The sequence below is a fragment of the Adiantum capillus-veneris genome, chromosome 18 (assembly GCF_014529385.1).
Source record: "Adiantum capillus-veneris isolate H3 chromosome 18, ASM1452938v2, whole genome shotgun sequence".
NCBI lineage: Eukaryota > Viridiplantae > Streptophyta > Polypodiopsida > Polypodiales > Pteridaceae > Adiantum > Adiantum capillus-veneris.
In genome coordinates, this window is record NC_140948.1 from 146,778,876 (window position 1) to 146,795,684 (window position 16,809).

Sequence of the window (16,809 nt, forward strand, 5' to 3'; positions counted from 1 at the left end):
TGTGAGTGTCTTATCCCCTTTTATAATTCGTAATTTTAGACCATTCTGACCTTATGAAAGTATATATAGGACGTATCTATGATATTGCAGTTGCCTAATTTATGGTAGATTCTTGAAGAGGACGAACTCGAGATCGTAGGTGAAGCAAACGTCATGGAGCCGGAGCAGATTTTACTGCATCGTTTTCAACACGTCTCAGAGAAGCAAGCACGACATTACTTTTTTTGAAGCTCAAGGATCAAGGAACTCACAAAGCAGTTTGGGTCGAAGAAGATTTCTTCACAGATTACCCAGAGTTGTTGATGGACTACAAAGAAGCCATGCAGCTCGATACCAATGCCTCACCTTGAAAAGGGGGAGATGTCACGTGCACATCTAACCCTAGGTGCATGTGGGCAAGTTGTGTAACTTCTACTTCTAGGATTTAGGAAAGCCTAGGAAGTGTTATGACACCTTCCTGAGTGTGTTCGCAGGATGAGCATGTCCAAGCACGTTAGTTGCATACCCTCTGACTGCATAGGAACACTGCCAGTGTCTGTTGGATGTAGACACTAGGGAGTGTTTACATTATAGGACTCTAGTATTAGAATAAGCCTATGTAGTTTAGCAACATATGAAGCAACTCTTATTAATAAGTATATTTATTTAATAAGTAACATCTGACATTTCATTATAAGTCATGGGGACTTCTATTAGGCTAGTGCTCGACCCCTATCTTTTGCACTATAAAGGTGACCCCTTGGGTCACTCCGTCATCACCAGTTAGTATCCTCAGGGCAACATGCAGAACCCTCTAGCATTTTCATGAACCATCAACATTCCAGTGTTTTCAGCCCATCGCCATCAGTAGCAGTAGACTCAACCATAGCTTTTTTGCCTCATCATTGTCAACACCTCCAACACCCTAGCGTTTTGCAGATCCATCATCAACCGAACGTTTTTACATCATCATCAGATTTCAGCGTGGCGTTTTTACATCAGCAGATCAGCATGAGATTTTAGCCAAAAGCCTCGTCACAGTTGCAGTTCCCAATGGGGTTCCGCAACGCACCATCAACACTTCCGCTACACCTAACAAAGACCATGTCGATGAAGAAGCTACTATGGACACCCCATCAATGGCGAACTATTGCATACACCTTGGATTTGCAACCGCGCCATCTTGAGCAACAGTCGCCTCATAGCTAATTTGTCAGCATTTGCGTTTTCAGCGCGTCGTCGTTGTGTCGTCGTCATCGCCGTGGTTACCGACATAGAGTCAGAATTCAGCAGATACAAGATTTGCAGATTTCAGCCCCTAGCATTTTCAGTTATTAGCCCGTTTCATCGTCGTCCTCATCTTCGTCGACATTGTCGGCAAGACCATTGCATTTAGACCATTGTATGAGGATTGTGCAATCAATAGCATAGACCTCTCTCGCCATAGAGAGAGGGGCCCTTGGAGGAGGGTTTGACAACATTCTGGTGTCGTATTCTTCTCTCTCTATCTCTCAGTCTCAGCACCTTCATTCACAGTGTTTACCACTTGGTTTATGATCATTTGCACCCTCTTACTAAAGGAACGGAAGGCTCTTCCTTCCGTAAGTAAAAGGAACCCTTGAGCACATTTCGGAGCACTCATCTTGAGCAAAGTTCAACATTCAAGGAAAGAACCAGAAGATTTTTTTTTGCTTGTTGCGGCGCACGTAACCCAAGTCCACGCCACTTGGGCGTGTCGATTCCTAATCGTCTTTTTGAAGATTGACAGGAAACCCAAGAAAGAATGGCTTGTCCAGCCTCCCCTTGTTTCTCTTTTCACTCATTGAGAGCGGACCGTGCACTTAGTGGCCGACCAATCGACGTGAGGTGGGAAAAAGCAACCTTGGTGTGAGCGAAAGGCCGCCAAGGGGTGCGCCCGCGGGAAAGAGAAGAGCTCGGGTAAGAGAAGAACATTCTCTAACACAGATTGCAAGCTAAAGAAGAACCTCAAGAACCTCAAGAACTCAAGAACCCAAGAACCAAAGAACCACAAGAACCCAAGTTCCTCGTGAACTCAAGAACTCACGACTTCAGTGTATGGTCATCACCCGAAGCGGAATGGATACTTCGCGTGGAGGTGATGAGCATGGAAGTGGCGAAGAAGAATTTTCCCCACTAGAAGGTTTTTTTGACCCTCCCCCTTCCTCATCTACGCCAAGGATTGCACCAAATCCTATGGAGGCTTCGGTCAAAACGATGATGGACATGATGATACGACAAGAAGCACAACGCACCGCCTTGGAGCGCGAGTGCGAAGAGAGAACGACAGCCTTGGAGCGTGAGCGTGTGCAAGCGCGCTTGGCGGCCGAAGAAAGAACGGTAGCCTTAGAGCTTGAGCTCGAGCAAGCGCGCTTGGCGGCCAAAGAAAGAACGGTAGCCTTAGAGCGTGAGCCCGAGCAAGCGCGCTTGGCGGCCGAAGAAAGAAAGGCAGAAATGGATCGCGAGCGCAAAGAAAGAAAGGCAGAATTGGATCGCGAGCGTGAAGAACGACGGTTAGCCTTGGAGCGTGAGCGCGAGCAAGCGTGCTTTGCGGCCGAAGACAGGAGGGTAGCCTTGGAGCGTGAGCAAGCGCGCTTGGCGTCCAAAGATAGACGAGCGGCCTTGGAGTTAGAGCGTGAGACACAGAGAGACCAACGCATGCAAGAGTTGGTCCTACAGGTACTTACCTCAAAGCCGGAGCCGGTCAAAGATGTTGATGGTTCATCAAGTGGCACAAGTCGAGATTCGGACTCCAACAACCGCGTCACAGAGAAGTTGACATTCAATAAGTATGACGGTAAGATGGATGCTAATGTTTTTCATTCTTGGTTGCATCAATTTAATGCTTATTTTGCGACAACTAAGAAGACAAGGAATAGCAATGTTTTGACAGCAGCCATGTATCTTGACGGTGATGCCATTAATTGGTATCAAGCGTGGCAAGAGGAGCAATTGGCCACGCACCTAGAGGAAGCTGAGGTTGGCGTGCCCCTTCCGACTTCCAAGACAAGCTCAAGGCGCGGTCAGTACCTAGCGAGGTTAAAGGAAGATTGATGCAATCTCAAGCAAAATGGTACTCCAATCATGTCTTTACTAACCGTGTTTTGCAGCTTGGCACCCAATTACGCAAATCGGACGCGAAGCGCAAAGAGGCTTTCATTTTTGGGTTGGACGACTATATCAGGTTTGATGTCGAAGTCTTCGACCCCGTAGATCTCAACAAGGCGGTAGCGATTGCTCTCGCACATGAAGCACAATAAGGGAAAGCCTAAGGAGAACAAGACTTTGCAAAGTACCTCTCAGACTTCGCAAAACTCTAAGAACGGTAAGAATGGTAACTCTTCTAACCAATCTTCATCTAGTCTCTCAGAAGAACTCTCAAAATGAATCTTAGGGTAAAGCTAACACAATTGCTAAACCTAAGCTCACTCCATATGAAAAAGCAACACAAGGTATTTTAGGAGGATACATCACGTTAGAAGAACAAAGCATTTATTCTAAGGAGGGTCGACGCTATCACTGTCACGTCAAGGGTCATATAAAGAAAACATGTCCTAAGATTGAATCTATCGAATCTAAAGAACCCACAGAACCCACATCCTCTGTTAATGCCATAAATGAGAACATGAGTGTAACCCAAGTTTCTCATGATCCTCCCATTGATGAGTCTCTCATTAAGTGTTATGGTGAGGTGAAGGGTCAGCGTTTTGTTATATTGTTTGATCCAGTTAGTATGCATGATGTGATTAGTGACTCTCTTGTCGAAAGAGCCCACTTTGGACTCTCTCATTACACGAGAGTGCCTTGATGTGGTGTTCACTGTTCAACAAGCGTCTTCCGCAGAAAATTTGTAGTATCTCCTCTCTCAGGATGTGATATGCTTTTAGGCATTCGATGGTTTCGTGAGCATAACCCTCTCATTGATTGGACAGCTAATACTTTCACTTTCAATGCCAAAAGTGACTCTCCCATTGTCATTCGTGGAGAGGAAGTTGTTCATTCTTCATCTCTCATTTCTAATGCGCATGTGAATATTGAAAAGAATCAAGAGAAGGAGACTCTCTCAATCTTGTTTCCTCCAAAGCATGACACACATGATTTGTATGATCAAGATGTGATTATTCACGAGCATGATAATATAAGCATGATCATTGATGATTTGCATGATAAAGATGTGATTGTTTACAAGGATGATGGTTTAGTTGATACTTTGTCTAGTGAAGCTAACCTCATTGCAGATTCGATCAATCACGAAGAACCGATCTTGGCTCTCGAGTCGAGTCCCAAGAACCCCCACAGGAAGTATTATGTGTGCGCATGATTAGTCAGCACGGATGTATGCGGATTACTCATGAAAAGATGAAATGTTTGCATTCAAGGAATTCACATTGCGTGTCTCTTTCTTGGCATGACACAATTTTCGAAAGAGCACAAGAAGGATTGAGCATCAAACATCGGCATTTCCATTGTGATTTGCCACAGTTGATAGATTTAGATCAAAAGTCAAGATTCGATTCCATTTTTTGCGTGTGTTTTATGAACGGTTTGACACTCCGTCTCTTTGTTCATCTACATTGCATGCACTGTCTTTAAAGAAGACCAGAATTTTTCCATTCACTTTACATGGAATGGGTATGTTCATGTTTTTGTGTTGGAAATGGTTTCAAGAATTTTCATCCTCGGAGATTCTTGAAGAAGGTAGACGCATGACTATAGACGAAGTTGAAGCATTGAAGGAGCTACATATGACTTTGTGTTGCTTTTGGCGCGGCCCAAAGAAGCAAGCGTTGCAGACTTTTATGAAGTTTAAGTATCGCACGACACAGGCATTAGTGTGGGCTGGCGAAGAGTCCTTTCCAGGATTCTAGACGCTGTTGGCGATCTCCCTCGACGCCATACAATTCGGTACCAGTACCTCACTTTGAAAAGGAGGGGATGTCATGTGTACATCTAACCCTATGTGTACGTGGACAAGCTACTTCATGTCTAGGGTTCAATTTAGTTAGCTTAGGAAGTGTTCTGGCACCTTTGTGAGTCTGTTCCGAGACCGTCCATGTCCAGGCACTTAGAGTAGTTGCATTTCCTGTGGTTGCACACAGCATGATCATCAGATTACAGTCAGTACTCATCAGGAGCATTTTACAGTGCATAGAACCCATTTTTCCTATTTTAGCCATTTTTCACTTACTAATAATAAGTGACTTTGTTGGGAAACTGGGTAGGGCAAATTGATCAAGGCAATATATAAGAAAAGCTAGCGCTAGCACTTTCTGGAAGAAGAGGCAACAAGGACCAAGTGTCTGACAGTGCACCTTCTCAGCAAGACCCCAACAGGACAACCTAGCGTTTCCAGCCATCAAGAACAGCCCAGCGTTTTCATCCACTGCAGATAAGCCCCAGTGTTTTTCAAGTTGCAGATCAGCTTGGCGTTAGCAGATTCTCTAGCGTTTTGGGAACAGCAGATCAGCCTCGCATATTCAGCCCGCTATTCGCAGATTTCAACATCTGCGTTTTCAGCGCATCGTTGTCGTGTCGTCGTCATCGCCGTTGTTACCGACATAGAGTTAGAATTCAGCAGATACAAGATTTGCAGATTTCAGCCCCTAACGTTTTTCAGTTTTCAGCTCGTCTCGTCGCCGTTCTCATCGTCGGCAAGACCATTGCATTTAGACCATTGTACGAGGATTGTGCAATCAATAGCATAGACCTCTCTCGCCATCGAGAGAGGGGCCCTTGGAAGAGGGTTTGACAACATTCTGGTTCCGTATTCTTCTCTCTCTATCTCTTAGTCTCAACACCTTCATTCGCAGTGTTTACCACTTTGTTTATGATCATTTGCACTCTCTCACTAAAGGAATAGAAGGCTCTCCCTTTCGTAAGTAAAAGGAACCCTTGAGCACAGTTTGGAGCACTCATCTTGAGCAAAGTTCAACATTCACTTCCGCTGCACCTTACATAATTGAATGGTAGATCAGACTATGTCCAACAATCTCTAATTGTGAATTGTGAATACACACGTCCAAGATTCTTTAAGACAATGGACTTTGGAACACAACTTGTCCATAATTAGCTAGCAATAATGAATTGTCTGCAACATATCCATAGTGTCTTGTATACATCATGTGGGTTCCTTGCCAGATGAAATGTGCTTTGAAGTCCGATAGATAAGTCCAAATTAAGTATTGGGAGCACCACTTGCCCCGCACTTGCCCCTCACATACCTCTCTCTTGTTGAAGCATGTTGCAGCACCCGCCTCTGGACTAGAAGGCTAGAGCTTTGGCTAGTGTGGTGTGTCCCACACCAACAGACTTGGTTGAGTCTTTGGTAGAATCATTGTCACTGTTGTCGTCATCACGCTTACTTTTGTCTTTGTTCTTTTAAGAGCTCTTACCTTTGCCTTTGGATATACAATCCTGAGACAACGACCACACTTTTCACAGTTGTAATAACAACTTTGGGACTGCTTTTAAGTTTCCAATGTAGCATGTGCCGATTCATCACTTTTCAAAACTCGAACCTTGCCTTGGGAGAGTAGAATGGCTTCCTCAAAAAGAGAAGAACTGGGATCTTGATAACTTTTCCTTTGTGATTTGCAAGTGTAATGTCTTTGCTGCCACCTTGTACTCCTTAGGCAACTCATAAGTACTAAGACAACTAACTGAGTACTAGTCGATGCATTGCCATGGATGACCTTTGCCTTCATTAAAAAAATGGGTGCATGGAAGTCTGAGCTTCACCTTGATGGAAAATAACTGTCCAAGAATGGTAACCGTTGCATCATAGAGTCTTGATCAAACATACCTCCGAGCTTTTACCACATCTCATTGGGAATTTTCAAAGTCTGTACAATAGGAAATATCTCCTTTGTGAGTGTGGACAATGGTAGAAATGGCCTTTGCATTACCTGAAGTGGAGTCCACCTATTGTTACCGGACTGCATGGGTCTCGTTTCCGAGTCGTTGACAATGTCCCACAAGCCTTCGCGTAGAAACCACACATGCATGATCAATTTCCAATGAGCATAGTTGTCTCTAGTAAGTTTGTTGCTAACGTTCGAATACGGGGGAACCATCTCAAGATCGAGGTCCCAAGGAAAGAACTTTCGAGATCAGGGAAAAATTGAAGTGTCAATCTGGTTGGATATAACCTTCTTCAAGTTCTCTCCATGCTTCTGCTCCATGTGATCGTGCTTGCTGATTCCAAAGCCGCTACCAAGCTCGAACTCCTCTTCTCCTTCGCGTGCGTCTCCCATGATCACGAGCCAACTTTCTCTGATACCATGTCAAAAGTAGACAATGCGGAAGTGAAGAGATAGAGAGAGAATGCATGAGAGAAAGAGAGAGAGGGAGATTCACCAAACCAACCAACTCGGTAATGGATTAGATGCTTATTACAATGGGGGCTGGGAGTATATATCCCTCGATTGAATTGCCCGACCCAGTTCTCATGTCAAACAAGTTAAAAAATACTTAAAAGGTCTTGAGATGTAGAACTTTGTCCACGAGGCACATAGAGCCAGTGTGAATGTAACACCACAATCACATACCGTGACGATAAAGATCCCCATCAGGGGTTGGTGACACATTCCTATGGCCAGGAAAAATACCAGATTCATGGAAAATATATAACATCTCCACTGCCAGCCATAGCCATACATAGGGTCGGAAATATGGGTTTTCTCTAGCCATAGCCATACATAGGGTTGGAAATATAGTTCTGATACAAGACAAGACACAAGACAATGTACACACAGCCTTTAGTAGATTGTCTGATCAGCCTGACCTGGTGCGGCTGGTCTGCCTTTGCTCTTAGTGAAGGTGATTTACAAGTTGGAACTTGTGTAATTTGATGAGGACAGCTTCATAGTATTGAGCCTCAAAATAAGGAAGGTGATCTGTAGTGGATACCAGGAGTGTAAAGTTGTTTACTTTTTTCTACCAAGCAAGCTTTTCAGCTTGTTTATTTAGTATTTTTTTCTACCATGCCAGCTTTTCAGGTATATTGATCTACACTTTCGTTTTCTGATGCTTAGGTACTAATGTTAGTTCTTGGAGTTTTCACGATAACATAATGGCAAGTTGGCAACTTGCTGTTGCTATGTCATATTCTTGGTGACAGTCACTTGCAGAAAAAAATAGACGGGGTTTTTTAAATTAAGTTTCTTTAATTCGTTTTTCCAGTCTTCTTTGTTTAACTCCTTTTTATGAAATTTTTAATTTTGTTCAGATAAGAGTAATACTCAACAGTGTTTTAGTCTATTCTCTTTATATATGTGTGTTTGTGCAAGTGTTTTGGCCCTTTTTATAGTTTGTAAGTTCAGACACTTTCTACCTTATGAAGGTCTATGTTCTGTTTACTCTCCCTTGTTTTGGTTTTATGTTTCTTTGAGTGGTACTCGTTGATGCTTGATAGTGAGTTAAGTACCTTTCTGAGGAAAAGCAAATAGACAACTCACCACTTGTAGGCTGCTTTGCTTAGTATGTGCTATTTCTGCAACTTTACACCGTATCGTCTTGATATAAATATCTGTCCAGGTTGGAAATGCTGAAGGAGGAAGTGGTGATTTGAAGAACACAATGCTGCAAAAATTTTGGGACTCTGCTTTTGCTTTAGAACATGCGGAGGATGAAGATGACACTCACAGGTGTGGTTTTTGTTTTTGCACTATTAAGGTTTGTGATCAGGTAGACCATATTTTCAAGTACTTTCCATTGGTGTACGCTTCTTTAGGGTTAAATGTTAGTGTCTGGTTGTCAAGCAGTGACCTCTCATTGACGAAGTCTTCAGCTGAAAATGTGGCATCGGATCACCTGAAATATCCCACATTGGGTTTGGGAAGCTCTTTTGCTTTCAAACTCGAAGACTCAAAAGGACGAGTACATCGCTTCAACAGTGGTACGTCTCTGTGACCTGTGGAATGTTGGGCTTTACATGTATGCAGCAGCCTATGGGTGTTAGTTTCGTGAGTGTGTTTGATGCCTTGTGGTTGACTTTTTCACCAGGGACAGAGAGCTTGACGGAGCTTATTTCGGCTATAGCTCAAAGGGTTGGCAATGATGTAGATGTCAGCAAATTTTCCCACATAATGGTAATAGAGCACTGATCTGGGCCCCTTGCTGCAACCAAAGGTGGAGAGATTGTTTATGCCTATATTGAGTTTGGATTGGATGTGGTGATGCAGTATGAGGATGATGAAGGGGATCGTGTAGTTCTTGCGACAGACAATGATCTGGTAGCTGCTATAAGTCATGCAAGATCGTCAAGATGGAAGGTACTGCTTTTTCTCTACCAATGGAGATTGCTTTGCTCCCCAAGCAGGGCTTGCCTTTATTATTTTCTCCTTTCATGCTTATTTGGCCAGCTTGCTTTTGTGGGTTGGTCAGCCGCTGTCAAAGGGTTCTGTCTTGCTATTAGTGAAGGGTGTATGAATCCATAGAGGTTCTTTATTGGCAGTGCCTTTCGCAGAAAGGGAGGGTGTATGCTAAGCAATTTTCAGCCCGGGTACTGGGAACATTTGACATGGTCGCTTTTGTTTAATCTCTGCCATGTGGCTGTGCTTAACAACACACTCTCTCTCTCTCTCTCTCTCTCTCTCTCTCTCTCTCTCTCTCTCTCATGGCCGACACAGGAGTTGGGCACAAAGATGAAGTATAAGTGATTGCTTTTGCATCTGCTTAAAATAGCCCATTTCTTGGCCTTGCCTCTGTTTGGGTTTATCCCGCAATCAATGCATTCCAAGAGATCATATTCCGAACACGAAGCTCTTCAAGCACTTTTTGTACTTTATGAGAAGTACACCAAGTTTGGCATACAGGTAAACTAACGTAGTGCCGCTGGTGGCAGTATACCCTGCTTAGCAATGCACTGCAGAGATAACATTTTGGACAGATTCTCCTTGGGCACTTACTCTTTTGCATTCCAACATCCCGGTTGCAGCTCATTAACCGAGCAGACCGGAGTGGTACGGAATCGGTCCCCGGTGAATATTTACCGGCCAATATCTTGGTAACCGGAACTCCGATTACTGATCTGAAAAGACCGACGCGCTCCACAAAGTGAGCACTTCAGCCCGACGCATTCATTTCATTTTTGTCCCCTCAGCTGCAGTTGCCCAATCTGGCACGAATCTGCAATTGACTTGAACTTTAAACTGCCATAACTTCTTCACCGTAGCTCCAATCGACGAGCCGAAAGACAAGCCGATAGAGCACATCGAGCACTGCAGTTCTAGGGCACAATACCCCATCCGTGTTCACTTCAAGCATAACACTTTTTAGCATCATTAAGGCATGTTTTGGCCCTTTCAGCCGCATTTGACATACATTCAACATTAAACTTGACGTGTTACCAGACCTTAGTCACTGTTCATTAATCATGTAAGCTCCAAACAAACTTGATGTGCATTTTTCTGGCATCTTTCTTTGCATGGGAGTGGAGCTGCACGACATTCACCCCCTCTGAACCTGCACAGCCTCCGGTCTGTGCCAATAGCACTTCAATCTGCATTTGCTACGGGTACCTTAAGCTCTTGCCCATCATCAGACTCACTTAACTGGTAAACATATAAAAAGTGAAATAAGGCTTATACCCTATCATCAATGGTCAAGCTTAATCATTAGATAGCTGCCCATCAAAAATCTTTGAACTGTATCTACCGTATCTTCAAAGCATTCTATCATGGATAACTTGTTTAGTGAACCCCGCTAGACTCAAGTGCTCTAGTTAATGATGCACACGGCTTGACCATTAAGCTCTCTTTAAGGAACCCTGTCAAGCTCAAGTATGCCTTACTCTATCTGCACACGGAATGGACGTTAAGTCCTTTAGCTCAAGTTCTGGTAGCAGAACCAACTCAAAAGATGTGAAGATACTTTATCAATTATTCAAATAAATCAACTGGAAGCCAGCCATGTAAGCTTATTGACCGCATAACAAAAAAAAACTCTTCTGACTTAGCATAAATCTAGAAAACAAAACCTTGTTCCATGCAACCTGCGACATCAGATAGCTGGTACTCTTCAAATCTACAACTGACACTTTAGTAGCCCCGGGATCAAACGGGAACTCAATCATTTGTCCCATAAAAAATTTGCACCATCCTCCAGGATCATAGGGAAAATACAAGAATTTCCAATCATTACAGCATAGACATAAATTAGCCCACAAATCTTCATGCAAACCGCTTGGATCATATAGCATATAAGTCAATTGCCCAGGACCATGCATATATCTGTCACCTCTTGGGTCAAAAGTTTGCTCAAAATCCCCTACATCATAAGGTAACATCGGATTCCATATAGCATCAGGTCGCATCAGATACTGCCATATCCCCTGTGCAATTGGCTCATCCAATTGTCGACCATCAATCACAGGTAAAATCATTGGCAGTGCATCTTCACTCTCACTAGTATTGAAATCTCGATGATGCATATCTGAATACATCAAGTTTCTGGCAAAAATCTCTTCATTAGGCTCAAAAGATGCATTAGAAAACAATTCTCTATCTTGTAGAGGCTCAAAATCAAGTAAAGCATCATCTAATAGCTGCATAAGTTCATCATCTGCTGAATCTGAACAAAGTGGCTCATGCTTGAATCTAGATTGATCGGTATCCTTAGCATCTGTGTTTGAGAACCCTTCTAAAGCTTCATCCAGTAAGCACATAAGATCTAGGTCCTCCGCTTGAGAAGGTTCCACCATCTTGCACATCTTAGGTTGCTGCAGTAAACTAAGATTTTCACATATGACATGCATACTAAACACATCTGCTGCAGACTGCTCTTTAAGTCTTTCACCCTCATCCAAATATCTTTGCACTTCTGTAGCACAAAGTTCAGCATGCACATTGAAAATTTCATCTACTGCCCTGTCTATATCATCGGCACAATGAAACCAATCATATTCATCAACAAGAGATTGCACTTCACTATGCACCCCCTCTGAATCAGCATCATCAAGTTCATGATTATTCTGCCATAGTGTGAGCCCTGTGTCACAAATTCTCGATAGAGAAGAAATTTGCTCCCTCTCTAAATCACCATCATCAAATTCAGGATCAGTTTGCAAGATCGGTAGCTCTAGATCATAGAAGCGTGTCAAAGGAGTCTGCACCCCCTCTGAATCATCATAATCACGTTCAAGATCAGTTTTCCAATTTGGTAGCTGTGCTTCACAAAAACTTGTCAATGAAGGAGTCTGCACCCCCTTTGAATCAACATTTTGCAGATCTTCAAGCACATACTCTTGCTTAGTCAAGTCCTCAAAATCTGGTTCATCCAAATTCGGTAAATTTGGCATGGTCTTGCTGCTCTCAACTATAGCCCTTCTTTGACCTATGATATCTGTATCATTAATCAACTCTTTGGCAAAACCTGTACCAGTATCATCATTCACCTCTATGGTAGAATATGTACCAGAAAAATTTTGCTCTGATTCTGAGTCAGCAGCAAGCGTATCAATTGTAACCGAATCTTCATGCATGTCTACTTGAATATGGTTGCACTCATTCACCTGTACGATTTCCTCTTGAGCTTTAGCCACTTCATTGTTTTGATTCCCTGATCTCTTTTCCTCCTGTACTATAGGTATATGTGCTTGGCAAAAATCACCTTCTGTATCTTGAAGCTGTAAAGACTCATCCTCAAAGACTTCTACTTCATGCACGGCATTTGCAAAACCCAACTTTGCATACACAGCTTTGACTATGTCTTCATCATTAGCCTGTAAAAAGATATCATCCTGTACAATAAACTCATCAATCATAGCTTCTAACTTTGATCGTACTTGTTGTTAGGTGCAACGGAATGATTGTTTGTGCTTTGCTCAAGATGAGTGCTCCGAACTGTGCTCAAGGTTCCTTTTGTTCTTATGGAAGGTAGAGCCTTCCGTTCTTAATGAGAAAGTGCTATGATCACAAACAAAGTGAATGGACACTGCGTGCAAGTGTATGAGACTGAGAGATAGAGAGAGAAGAGAGATACGACACCAGAGACGTTGTAAAACCCTCTGTTAGGTGCAGCGGAATGAATGTTGTATTTTCTCAAGATTAGTGATCTTTATTGCTCAAGGTTCCTTTTAGTCCTTAGGGAAAGAGAGAGCTTCCGTCTTATGGAGAGTGCTGTGATCACGAACAAAGTGAGTGGATATTGTGCGTGCAAGTGAATGAAACTGAGAGAAGGAGAGAGAAGAGATACGACACCTGAGAGGTTGTAAAACCCTCCTCCGAAGGCCCCACTCTCGTCGGCGAGAGTGGTCTATTCTTTGATTGCACAAAGGTGTACAATGCGAATGCAATGGACAGATGCAATGGGACTATGCCGATGACGACGACGACTTGATGGATGAAATCTGAGATCTTCTAATCGCTGAATTCTGGGACTGTTTCGGTGGCTGAAAATGACTGTTTTGGCTGCGTTTTTCGAGGCTAAACTTGGGGGATCATCTGCAACTGAATGGGGGCTGATCTGCTACTGTTCCTTGGCTAAGAATCTGCGTTTGTAAGGGCTAAAGTCTGCATTTCTGCAATGGCTGAAATCTGCGTTTTCTTCTATGCTGAAACAGAGGATCTGCTGGCATTAGTGCATAGGCTGAAACGCTGATGTTGGTGCTGAGGTTTGATGAGCAAAAACGCTACTGATGGTGGTCTTGGCGATGATGCAAGGGGGGAAGATGCGGTGGATCTCGTGTTGCCGCGGTACTGCAAGAGGACACACCGGCGTTGGTCTTTATCCAAAACGCTAGGCTCTGGAGGGTACTGCTGAGAAGGGACTTGTTGAGCGGGAAGCTCCTGTTGCCTCTTCTGCCAGAAGTGCTAACTTGGGTTTGCTTATATATTAACTTAGCAAAATTGCCCTACCTACTTTTGTTGGAATGTCACTTAAAAATAATAAGTGAAAATACCAATAAATAGGAAATTAGGCTAAATGCACTGGATAATTCCCCTAACTGATGCTAATGGATTCTGATGGGAATTCCGATGATCATGCTGTGTGCAACCGGAGGATATACATCTATGCTAAGTGACTGGGCATGCACGGTCTACGAATAGACTCACAAAAGTGCCAGATCACTGCTAATCTAAACTGACTTGACTAACGGGAACCCTGCTGTGGTGTAGCTTGTCCACAGACACATAGGGTTGGGATGTGTCACGTGACATCCCCTCCTTTTCAAAGTGAGGTACTGGTACCGAATTGTATGGCGTCGAGGGAGATCGCCAACAGCATCCGGAATCCTAGAAGGGACTCTTTGCCGGCCCACTCTGATGTGTGGATCGTGCGGTACTTGAACTTCATAGAGTTCTGCAACGCTTGCTTCTTTGGGCCGTGCCGAAAGCGACACAAAGTCGTTTGAATCTTCTTTCTTGTTTCAACTTCGTCGAGAGTCCTGCTTCTTTCGTCTTCAAGAATCTCCATGGTTGAAAATTCCTGAAACCATCTCCAACACAAAACCATGAACATACCCATTCCATGTAAAGTGAAGGAAAAAAATCTTGTCTTCTCTAACGACTGTGTATGCAATGTAGATAAACATAAAGACGGAGTGATAACCTGTTCATCAAATACTTGCAAACAATGAGATCGAATCTTTTCTGTGTGATCGAAATCAATCAACTGTGGCAAATCACAATAGAAATGCCCATGCGTGGTGCTCACACTATCATGCGATCTTTCGGAAACTGTGTCATGCCACGGAAGAGACATGGAATGTGACTTCCTGACATACAAACTTTTTCATGAACAATCCGCATACATTCGTGCTCATCCATGATAGAAACGTGCTCAACATACAATATGTCATACCTAGGAAAAGGGATCACATAACGATGTTGACTAAAATACAGGAAACCTTCACGAATGAAACACTCGAACAATGCGTGCGTATCAATCATGCGAACACATAAACTTCCTGTGAGGGTTCTTTGGACCAAGGCTCGAAAGCCAAGATCGATTCTTCGGGATCTATAGAATCTTCTTGTGGGGGATCTGTGGACCTCGACTCGAAAGCCAAGATCGATTCTTCCTGAATGATCGAATCGTCCTGTAGGGGTTCTTTAGACCTCGACTCGAAAGCCAAGATCGGATCTTCGTGATTGATCGAATCTACAACGAGGTTAGTTTCACTAAGAAAAGCATCCACTAACACATCATTCTTGTGAACAATCACATAATCTTCATGCAATTCATCATGCTCGTGAGAAATCACATCTTGATCATGCATGCTTGTCATTGTCATCCAAATCATTATGCAAATCATTGACATCCAAATCATCATGCTTATCATTGTCATTCAAATCATCATGCAAGGCATTGTCAATCAAATCATCATCATGCTTCACACAATCATGCAAATCCTGTCTGTCATGCTTGGGAGAAGAAGAGACATGCTTGTGTCATGCTTGGGCTGATGCTGTGAAAAACGCCAATGGGATGGGAGGTATGGCGAGGGTCTACTGCTGAGGGAGGTACTGCTAAGAAGTTGCCCGTTGAGCGGGAAGCTCCTTCTTCCTCTTCTGCCATTTAGTGCTTACTTGGGTTTGCTTATATATTAACTTAGCAAAATTGCCCTACCTACTTTTGTTGGAAAGTCACTTAAAAATAATAAGTGAAAATACCAAAAATAGGGAAAATAGGCTAAATGCAATGGAAAATTCCCCTAATTGAATCTGATGGATCCTGAAGGGAATACTGATGATCTTGCTGTGTGCAACCAGAGGATATGCATCTATGCTAAGTGACTGGGCATGCACGGTCTACGAATAGACTCACAAAAGTGCTAGATCACTTCTAAATCTAGACTGACTTGATTGGACTAAACCCTTGTCATGGTGTAGCTTGTCCACGGACACATAGGGTTTGATGTGTCACGTGACATCCCCTCCTTTTCAAAGTGAGGTACTGGTACCGAACTGTATGGCGTCGAGGGAGATCGCCAATAGCATCCGGAATCCTAGAAGGGACTTTCGTCGGCCCACTCTGATGTGTGGGTCATGCGGTACTTGAACTTCATAAAGGTCTGCAACACTTACTTCTTTGGGCCGCGTCGAAAGCGACACAAAGTCTTCTGTGGCTCTGTTAGGTGCAGCGGAATGAATGTTGTATTTTCTCAAGATTAGTGATCTTTATTGCTCAAGGTTCCTTTTAGTTCTTAGGGAAGGAGAGAGCCTTCCGTCTTTATGGAGAGTGCGATGATCACGAACAAAGTGAGTGGATATTGTGCGTGCAAGTGAATAAGACTGAGAGAAGGAGAGAGAAGAGATACGACACCCGGAGGTTGTAAAACCCTCCTCTGAAGGCCCCACTCTCGTCGGCGAGAGTGGTCTACTTGGATTGCACAAAGGTGTACAATGCGAATGCAATGGATTGATGTAATGGGACTATGCCGATGACGATGACGGTGATGACGACGACGACTCGATGGCTGAATCTGTGATCTTCTTTGGCTGAATTTGTGGACGGTTTCGGTGGCTGAAAATGACTGTTTTGGCTGCGTTTTTATGGCTGAAAATGGGGGAACATCTGCAACCAACTTGGGGGGAATCTGCTACTGTGTCATGGCTGAAAACCTGCGTTTTCTTCAAGGCTAAATTTGCTGATCAAAACGCCGCGGCTGCAGGTCTAGGGCTGGCGTTTTTGGGATGAAAACGCTGAACAAAGGCTGAGGTCTTGTTGGCGTTTTTGCATGAAAAACACTGGCTGAAAGTGGGGCGTTTTGGCAATGAAAACGTTGGGCGGAATGGCCTGTGGGAAGTCACCAGGCAATGCAAATTGACGGCGAGGCTGAATGCTGTGGGGGAAACGCCAGAGATGGGA

General features: G+C 43.6%; 1 protein-coding gene across 2 annotated transcripts in view; it reads left to right on the forward strand.

Moving 5' to 3' along the window:
* LOC147436592 (CBS domain-containing protein CBSCBSPB3-like) overlaps positions 1-16,809 on the forward strand; it is a 47,567-nt gene that overhangs the window by 18,019 nt on the left and 12,739 nt on the right. For both annotated transcript variants that reach the window (XM_086489458.1, XM_086489457.1), the window contains 4 exons: positions 8,533-8,642; positions 8,760-8,893; positions 9,001-9,086; positions 9,180-9,269. In XM_086489458.1, the coding sequence (XP_086345584.1) occupies positions 8,533-8,642; positions 8,760-8,893; positions 9,001-9,086; positions 9,180-9,269 (420 nt within the window). The remainder of the gene's footprint in view (positions 1-8,532; positions 8,643-8,759; positions 8,894-9,000; positions 9,087-9,179; positions 9,270-16,809) is intronic.